At 51.6% G+C, this 9,440-nt stretch overlaps 1 protein-coding gene across 3 annotated transcripts in view; it reads left to right on the plus strand.

Annotated features, from left to right (window-relative positions):
- LOC122550160 (vasoactive intestinal polypeptide receptor 1-like) overlaps nt 1-8,593 on the plus strand; it is a 103,066-nt gene extending 94,473 nt beyond the window's left edge. For all 3 annotated transcript variants that reach the window (XM_087987618.1, XM_043690844.2, XM_043690843.2), the window contains one exon: nt 5,776-8,593. In XM_087987618.1, the coding sequence (XP_087843744.1) occupies nt 5,776-5,967 (192 nt within the window). In that variant the 3' untranslated portion in view covers nt 5,968-8,593. The remainder of the gene's footprint in view (nt 1-5,775) is intronic.
- The last annotated feature ends 847 nt before the right edge of the window (nt 8,594-9,440 follow it).

Raw genomic sequence — 9,440 nt, forward strand, 5'->3', positions numbered from 1 at the left:
TGGGGTCAGAGTTAGGGTCAGAGAGAGGTTTAAGGTTATTTTAGGGTGAGGGTTAGGGTTAGAGTTTCAGTTAGGGTTTGGGTTAGAGCTTAGGGTTGTGTTTAGAGTTTAACTTAGGGTTAGGGTTAGTGTTTATGTCAGGGCTAGTGTCAGGGTAGGTTTAAGGATAGGGTTAGGGTCAGGGTTGGTGTTAGGGCCAGCTTTGGAGCTTAGGTCAGGGTTAAGATTAGGGTCAAAGTTATGGTTAGGGTTAATAGTATGTTGAGGGTCAAGGTCAGTGTTAGGGTTGGGTCAGGTTTAGGTTTACAGTCAGAGTTATTGTTAGGACTTAGGTTTAGGGTTAGGGTTAGGTTTAGGGTTGGGATCAGGATCAGGTTTTGTATTAGCTCAGGGTCATGTTCAGGGTCAGGGTTAGGGTCAGGGTTAGGGTTAGGCCCAGCGTTAGCGTTAGGGTTAGGGTCAGGATCAGGGTCAAGTCAGGGTTAGGGTTAGGGTTCGGGTCAGGGTCAGGGTTAGGGTCAGGGTCAGGGTTAGGGTCAGTGGAGGGTCAAGGTTAGGGTTAGGGTCAGGGTCACGATTAGGGTCAGGGTTAGGTTTAGGGTCAGGATCAGGGTCAGGATCAGGGTTAGGGTTAGGTTTTGGGTGAGGGTTAGGGTCAGGATCAGGATTAGGGTTAGGGTCAGGTTTAGGATCAGGGTCAGGGTTAGGGTCAGGGTTAGGATTAGGGTCAGGATCAGAGTCAGGGTTAGGGTTAGGGTTGGGGTCAGGATCAGGGTCCCGGTTAGGGTCAGGTTCTGGGTCAGGGTTAGGGTTAAGGTCAGGATCAGGGTCAGGGTTAGGGTTAGGGTCAGTGTTAGGGTCAGGATCAGGGTTAGGGTTAGAGTTAGGGTTAGGGTCAGGATCAGGGTCACGGTTAGAATTAGGTTCAGGGTTAGGATCAGGGTTAGGATCAGTGTTAGGATTTGGGTCAGGGTCAGGTTTAGAGTTAAGGTCAGAGTTAGAATTAGAGTTATGATCAGGGTTAGCATCTGGGTTAATGTCAGGGTCTAGGTCAGGGTTATGGTTATGATTAGGGTCAGGGTTAGAGTTATGGTTGGAGTCAGGGTTAGGATTAGTGTTAGGGTCAGGGTCAGGGTTAGGGTTAGGGTTAGGGTCCGGGTTGGGGTTATATTTAGGGACAGGATCAGGGTTAGGGTTAGGGTTAGGATTAGGGTTTGGTTTAGGGTCAGGGTTAGGGTTATAGTTAGGGTCAGGTTCAGGGTTAGGGTTAGGGTTATATTTAGGATCACGGTCATGGTTAGGGTTAGGTTTAGTGCCAGAGTCATGGTTAGGGTTAGGTTTAGTGCCAGGGTCATGGTTAGGGTTAGGATCAGGATAAGGGTTAGGGTTACAGTTAGGGTCAGATGCAGGGTTAGGATTAGGATTAGGGTCGGGGTCAGGATCAGGGTCAGGGTTAGGGTTAGGGTTAGGGTTAGGGTTAGGGTTAGGGTAAGGTTTCTGACTGAAGCTGTGCATTATAGGGTTAGGGTTAGGGTTAGGGTAGGGTTAGGGTTAGGGTTAGGGTTAGGGTTAGGATTAGGGTAAGGTTTCTGACCTAAACTGTGCATTATAGGGTTTGGGTTAGGGTCAGGGTTTGGGTCAGGGTCAAGGTTAGGGTCAGGATCAGGGTTAGGGTTAGGGTCTGGGTCAGGGTTAGGGTTAGGGCCGGGATCAGGGTTAGGGTTTGGGTCAGGGTTAAGATTAGGGTCAGAGTAGTGTTAAGTTAGGGTTAGGGTCAGGGTCAGGATTGGGGTAAGGTAAGTGTTCGGGTCAGGGTCAGGGTCAGGTTTAAGGTTAGGGTCAGGGTCAGGGTTAGGGTTAGGGTCAGGGTTAAGATTCAGGGTTAGGGTTAGGGTTAGGGTTAGGGTTAGGGTTAGGGTAGGGTTGGGGTTAGGGTTAGGGTTAGGGTTAGGGTTAGGGTAAGGTTTCTGACCTAAGCTGTGCATTATAGGGTTTGGGTTAGGGTCAGGGTTTGGGTCAGGGTCAAGGTTAGGGTTAGGATCAGGGTTAGGGTTAGGGTCTGGGTCAGGGTTAGGGTTAGGGCCGAGATCAGGGTAGGGTTTGGGTCAGGGTTAAGGTTAGGGTCAGGGTTGTGTTAAGTTAGGGTTAGGGTCAGGGTCAGGATTGGGGTAAGGTAAGTGTTCGGGTCAGGGTCAGGGTCAGGGTTAAGGTTAGGGTCAGGGTCAGGGTTAGGGTCAGGGTTAGGATCAGGATTAGGGTTAGGGTTAGGGTCAGGGTTAGGGTTAGGGTTAGGGTTAGGGTTAGGTTTCTGACCTAAGCTGTGCATTATAGGGTTCGGGTTATGGTTAGGGTTAGGGTTGGGGTGAGGTTTCTGACCTAAACTGTGCATTATTGGGTTTGGGTTAGGGTTAGGGTTAGGGTTAGAGTAGGGGTAGGGTTCAGGTTAGGGTTAGGGTTAGGGTTAGGGTAAGGTTTCTGACTGAAGCTGTGCATTATAGGGTTAGGGCTAGGGTTAGGGTTAGGGTAGGTTTAGGGTTAGGGTTAGGGTTAGGGTATGGTTTATGACCTGAGCTGTGCATTATAGGGTTTGGGTTAGGGTTAGGGTAAGGTTTCTGACCTGAGCTGTGCATTATGCGATAGGGTTCGGGTCAGGGTTAGGGTTAGGGTTTGGGATATGGATAGGGTTAGGGTTAAGGTTAGGGTTAGGGATTGGGTTAGGGTTAGGGTTAGGGTTAGGGTTAGGGTAAGTTTTCTGACCTGAGCTGTGCGATAGATTTTGAGTTTGGGTTAGGGTTAGGGTTAGGGTTAGGTTAGGGTTAGGGTTAGGGTTAGGGTAAGGTTTCTGACCTGAGCTGTGCATTATGCATCGATAGGGTTAGGGTTAGGGTTAGGGTTAAGTTTAGGGTTAGGGTTAGGTTTAGGGTTAGGGTTCTGACCTGAGCTGTGTGATAGGGTTAGGGTTAGGGTTAGGGTTACAGTTAGGGTTAGGGTTAGGGTTAGGGTTAGGGTTAGGGTTCTGACCTGATCTGTGCGATAGGGTTAGGGTTAGGGTTAGAGTTAGGGTTAGGTTTCTGACCTGAGCTGTGCATTATGCAGCGATAGGGTTAGGGTTAGTGTTAGGGTTAGGGTTAGGGTTAGGGTTAGGGTTAGGGTTAGGGTTAGGGATAGGGTTAGGGTTAGGGATAGGGTTAGGGTTAGGGTTAGGGTTAGGGTTAGGGTTAGGGTTAGGGATAGGGTTAGGGTTAGGGTTAGGGTTAGGGTTAGGCTTCTGACCTGAGCTGTGCATTATGCGGCGTTGTATCATCTACGTTCTGGTGAAGTCATTCCATTTGATCTAATTATGAGCTGTAGTACAATGCCAGTCGAGTGTAAATGGGCTGATGGGCCTCTTGCTGTGATGCTGTGCTTAATTTAACCAAGTGTGAAGAATTCAAACTTTTTTTCATCTTTCCACTAACTGCATTCCTTTACCCTCCAGCTTCTACCTCGTTAAGCCTGGCTCAAATTGTAAATAATTCTGAGCCTTTGTTGTAATCGTGTTTGTTGGCCAGTTTGTTGCTCATTGCTTCCTGTGCAGCAAGGAGTGTTTATGGAACACTTGTTTATCATAGGAATACGTTCTGCACTGCTGTTCAACGGAAGGCATGGGCACTTTCAATGTCAGGTTGAGTTTGTTATGACATAAATCAGGACAAAGTACAATACAGGCTTCTGCCTGTCTCCTGGGCAATTTAATTCTCTCTGCAATTGTATTGTTTTTTTAGATGCGTGCTTCCACATGTGCAACCTTTCTTAAACAAAGCACAAAAATAAATCAACAATACTGGAACAAAGTCATTGTTGGAAATGACTGGCTGTTTAGGAGGTTTAACCAATTCATTCATAGCTCAGTCTCAAGACAGAAAGAAGGGATGAAAATGTTCTGCTTGCAAAAAAAGTTCTGTCCAAGAAAACTCAGCAGCTTCCAATTGCCCACCACTTTAACATCCCGTCCTGTTCCCTGGCCAATGTCTTTGTCTCAGGCTTGCTGTAGTGCTCCAGTGAATCTCAGCACAAGCTGGAAGAACAGCATCTCAATTTCCCCTCGGGGACCCTGCAGCCTTCAGGTCTCAATATCGATACTTATCGAATGTGAACACCTTTCTCTATGCCCTTTAGTCACCCCATGTGACATGAATGGATTGCTTTCAGGATTAGAGTGGCGCTGGAAAACACAGCAGGTCAGACAGCATCCGAGGAGCAGGAAAATCGACGTTTCAGGCAAAAACCCTTCAACGATGCCCGAAACGTCGATTCTCCTGCTCCTCAGATGCTGCCTGACCAGCTGTGCTTTTCCAGTACCACTCGCTTGTCTCTGATGTCCAGCATCTGCAGTCCTCACTTTTGTCTACCTGCTTTCAGCACAGCCAATCCATTTTCTCTCACTAATGGGGGTCCCCAATATCTGCCCCTTTGCTTTCTCCTTGGGCTTAGTCTTATCCATCCCTTTGTTTGTCTCACTGTCGTGCTCTCTCACTCTGGGCTTCAACTTTGCCTGTCTGCTCACTCCTGCCAACCCAGCACACCTCAACCTATTGTCTCCAGCTTCTCTCCCACTTTTTCCTAGCAACTATCAGCTCTGAAGAAGGGCCACTGAACTTAAGACGTTAATGTAAAATGCTCATCTAGACTGAAGACATTGGCTCGCTCAGTCTGCGCGGGTGCTGCCTGATCTGTTGAGATTTCCAGCATTTTTTGATTCCAGTATAGAGTCCAGCATCCAAGTAATTTGCTCTCTCAAAATGTTAACTCTGCTGAAGGCTGTAGGTTAAGGAGTGGCGGGGAGGAGGGAGAAGTGAGCAGACAGATGGAGATGGAGCCTAGAGAGAGAGAATAACACTGAGGTGGACAGTGGGATGGATGATAGTAAGCTTCTGCACTATTGCGTGCAATTCTCGTCTCACTCCTATCAGAAAGATGTTGTGAAACTTGAAAGGGTTCAGAAAGGATTTACAAGGATGTTGCCAGGGTTGGAGTGTTTGAGCTATAGGGAGAGGCTGAACAGGCTGGGGCTGTTTTCCCTGGGCCATCGGAGGCTGAGGGGTGACCTTTATAGAGGTTTATAAAATCATGAGGGGCATGGATAGGATAAATAGTCAAAGTCTTTTCCCTGGGTTGGGGGAGTCCAGAACTAGAGGGTTTAGGGTGAGAGGGGAAAGATACAAAACAGACCTAAAGGGCAACTTTTTACACAGAGGATGGTACGTGTATGGAATGAGCTGCCAGAGGAAGTGGTGGAGGCTGGTACAATTGCAACATTTAAGAGGCATTTGGATGGGTATATGAATAGGAAGGGTTTGGAGGGATATGGGCTGGGTGCTGGCAGGTGGGACTAGATTAATTTAGGATATCTGGTCAGCATGGATGAGTTGGGCCGAAGGGTCTGTTTCCATGCTGTACATGGACTCTCCTCAGATGCTGCCGGGATTAGAGTGGTGCTGGAAAAGCACAGCAGGTCAGGCAGCATCCGAGGAGCAGGAAAATCGTCATTTTGGGCAGGAGCCCATCTTGATGAAAGGTCGATTTTCCTGCACCTCGGATGCTGCCTGACCTGGTGTGCTTTTCCAACACCGCTCTAATCTTGACTCTGATCTCCAGCATCTGCAGTACCCGCTTTCGCCACAGATGCTGCCAGACCTGTTGAGTTTCTGCAGCCATCTCTGATCATGGTTCAGATCTCCAGCACAGGGAGCCCACGTTATGGAGATGCGACTCACCACTGTCTTGCCCTGTTAGGTTCTGGCCGAGCTGAGGAAGTGTTGGAGACGACAATGGCCCAAGAGAGAAAGACCCTTCCAGACAAGGCATAAACGGAACCTGTCGACAGAGAGCAGTGGGATAGCCTACGCCACACAGATCTCCTTGCTGGACAGATTCAGTCCGAAACGGAAAACATCAGACAGGGAAAACAGCCTCCACCCGTCCTGAAAAGGAGGGGTTCACACGCTACATTTGAGAAGCGATCTGTAAATGATGAAGACGAAATAATGCATGTTACATTTCTTCCTGTAAAGTGACTTCTTTGGTTTATATTCAACCTTGCTGGTTTCAAAGCTGTTGGCAACGTTCAAGGTGGTCTGTACATCAAGGGTCTCAGTGGGACAACACCCAGACCATTCTTTAGATGTTTCTGCCGCTCCAAAGGTATCGCAATGGACCGAGCTTCCCCTGAGTAAGACAGTCATGTCCCATTCTGGAGATCCAGGGCCACATTTGGGTTGATGTTCCAGTGCAGTGCTGAGGGAGAGCCGCACTGTCATAGGGTCAGTGCTGAGGGAGTGCAGCACTGTCAGAGGGTCAGTGCTGAGGGAGTGCAGCACTGTCATAGGGTCAGTGCTGAGGGAGAGCCGCACTGTCAGAGGGTCAGTGCTGAGGGAGTGCAGCACTGTCATAGGGTCAGTGCTGAGGGAGAGCCGCACTGTCGGAGGGTCAGTGCTGAGGTAGAGCCGCACTGTCATAGGGTCAGTGCTGAGGGAGAGCCGCACTGTCATAGGGTCAGTGCTGAGGGAGAGCCGCACTGTCATAGGGTCAGTGCTGAGGGAGAGCCGCACTGTCATAGGGTCAGTCGTGAGGGAGTGCAGCACTGTCGGAGGGTCAGTGCTGAGGTAGAGCCGCACTGTCATAGGGTCAGTGCTGAGGGAGAGCCGCACTGTCATAGGGTCAGTGCTGAGGGAGAGCCGCACTGTCATAGGGTCAGTCGTGAGGGAGTGCAGCACTGTCAGAGTGTCAGTGCTGAGGGATTGTTGCACTGTCATAGGGTCAGTGCTGAGGTAGAGCCGCACTGTCAGAGGGTCAGGGCTGAGGGATTGCTGTATTGTCAGAGGATCAATGCTGAGGGAGTGCAGCACTGTCAGAGGTTCAGTGCTGAGGGATTGTTGCACTGTCAGAGGGTCAGTGCTGAGGGAGTGCTGCACTGTCAGAGGGTCAGTGCTGAGGTAGAGCCGCACTGTCAGAGGGTCAGGGCTGAGGGAGTGCTGCACTGTCAGAGGGTCAGTGCTGAGGTAGAGCTGCACTGTCATAGGGTCAGTGCTGAGGGATTGCTGTATTGTCAGAGGATCAATGCTGAGGGAGTGCAGCACTGTCAGAGGTTCAGTGCTGAGGGATTGTTGCGCTGTCAGAGGGTCAGTGCTGAGGGAGTGCTGCACTGTCACAGGGTCAGTGCTGAGGGAGTGCTGCACTGTCAGAGGATCAGTGCTGAGGGAGTGCTGCACTGTCAGAGGATCAGTCGTGAGGGGGCACTGCACTGTCAGAGGATCAGTACTGAGGGAGTGCAGCATTGTCATAAGGTCAGTGCTGAGGAAGTGCTGCACTGTCGGAGGGTCAGTACTGAGGGAGTGCAGCACTGTCATTGGGTCAGTGCTGAGGGAGTGCCGCACTGTCAGAGGGTAGATGCTGAGGGACTGGTGCACTGTCAGAGGGTCAGTGCTGAGGGAGTGCTGCACTGTCAGAGGGTCAGTACTGAAGGAGTGCAGCACTGTCGGAGGGTCAGTGCTGAGGGAGTGCAGCACTGTCGGAGAGTCAGTACTGAGGGAGTGCAGCACTGTCGGAGGGTCAGCACTGAGGGAATGCCGCACTGTCGGAGAGTATGTACTGAGGGAGTGCTGCACTGTCAGAGGGTCAGTGCTGAGGGAGTGCCGCACTGTCGGAGGGTCAGTGCTCAGGGAGTGCAGCACTGTCAGAGGGTCAGTCGTGAGGGAGCACTGCTCTGTCAGAGGGTCAGTGCTAAGGGTGTGCTGCACTGTAATAGGGTCAGTACTGAGTGAGTGCAGCACTGTCAGAGGGTCAGTGCTGAGGGAATGCTGCACTGTCAGAGGGTCAGTACTGAGGGAGTGATGCACTGTCATAGGGTCAGTGCTGAGGGAGTGCCGCAATGTCAAAGGGTCAGTGCTGAGGGAATGCTGCACTGTCAGAGGGACAGTACTGAGGGAGTGATGCACTGTCATAGGGTCAGTGTTGAGGGAGTGCCGCAATGTCAGAGGGTCAGTGCTGAGGGAATGCTGCACTGTCAGAGGGACAGTACTGAGGGAGTGCAGCACTGTCAGAGGGTCAGTGCTGAGGGAGTGCTGCACTGTCAGAGGGTCAGTACCGAGGGAGTGCTGCACTGTCAGAGGGTCAGTGCTGAGGGAGTGCTGCACTGTCAGAGGGTCAGTGCTGAGAGAGTGCTGCACTGTCAGAGGGTCAGTGCTGAGAGAGTGCTGCACTGTCAAAGGGTCAGTGCTGCACTGTCAGAGGGTCAGTACTGAGGGAGTGCAGCACTGTCAGAGGGTCAGTGCGGAGGGAGTGCCACACTGTCGGAGGGTCAGTACTGAGGGAGTGCTGCACTGTCAGAGGGTCAGTGCTAAGGGAGTGCTGCACTGTCAGAGGGTCAGTGCTGAGGGAGTGCTGCACTGTCAGAGGGTCAGTGCTGAGGGAGTGCTGCACTGTCAGAGGGTCAGTGCTGTGGGAGTGCTGCACTGTCAGAGGGTCAGTGCTGAGGGAGTGCTGCACTGTCAGAGGGTCAGTGCTGAGGGAGTACCACACTGTCAGAGGATCAGTGTTGAGATAGTGCAGTACTGTCAGAGAGATAGTACTGAGGGAGTGCCTCACTGTCAGAGGGACAGGACTGAGTGAGGACCGCACTGTCAGAGGGTCAGTATTGAGGGAGTGCAGCACTGTCATAGGGTCAGTGCTGAGGGAGTACCACACTGTCAGAGGGTCAGTGCTGAGGGAGTGCTGCACTGTCAGAGGGTCAGTGCTGAGGAAGTGCTGCACTGTCAGAGGGTCAGTGCTGAGGGAGTGCTGCACTGTCAGAGCGTCAGTGCTGTGGGAGTGCTGCACTGTCAGAGGGTCAGTGCTGAGGGAGTGCTGCACTGTCAGAGGGTCAGTGCTGAGGGAGTACCACACTGTCAGAGGGTCAGTGTTGAGGTATTGCAGTACTGTCAGAGAGATAGTACTGAGGGAGTGCAGCACTGTCAGAGGGACAGTACTGAGGGAGTGCCGCACTGTCAGAGGGACAGGACTGAGTGAGTACCGCACTTTCAGAGGGTCAGTATTGAGGGAGTGCAGCACTGTCATAGGGTCAGTGCTGAGGGAGTACCACACTGTCAGAGGGTCAGTGCTGAGGGAGTGCTGCACTGTCAGAGGGTCAGTGCTGTGGGAGTGCTGCACTGTCAGAGGGTCAGTGCTGTGGGAGTGCTGCACTGTCAGAGGGTCAGTGCTGAGGGAGTGCTGCACTGTCATAGGGTCAGTGCTGAGGGAGTACCACACTGTCAGAGGGTCAGTGCTGAGGGAGTGCTGCACTGTCAGAGGGTCAGTGCTGTGGGAGTGCTGCACTGTCAGAGGGTCAGTGCTGTGGGAGTGCTGCACTGTCAGAGGGTCAGTGCTGAGGGAGTGCTGCACTGTCAGAGGGTCAGTGCTGAGGG

The sequence above is a fragment of the Chiloscyllium plagiosum genome, unplaced genomic scaffold, assembly GCF_037043375.1.
Source record: "Chiloscyllium plagiosum isolate Xiang-an unplaced genomic scaffold, Cpla_swu_hap1 HiC_scaffold_5, whole genome shotgun sequence".
NCBI classification, from domain to species: Eukaryota; Metazoa; Chordata; class Chondrichthyes; order Orectolobiformes; family Hemiscylliidae; genus Chiloscyllium; species Chiloscyllium plagiosum.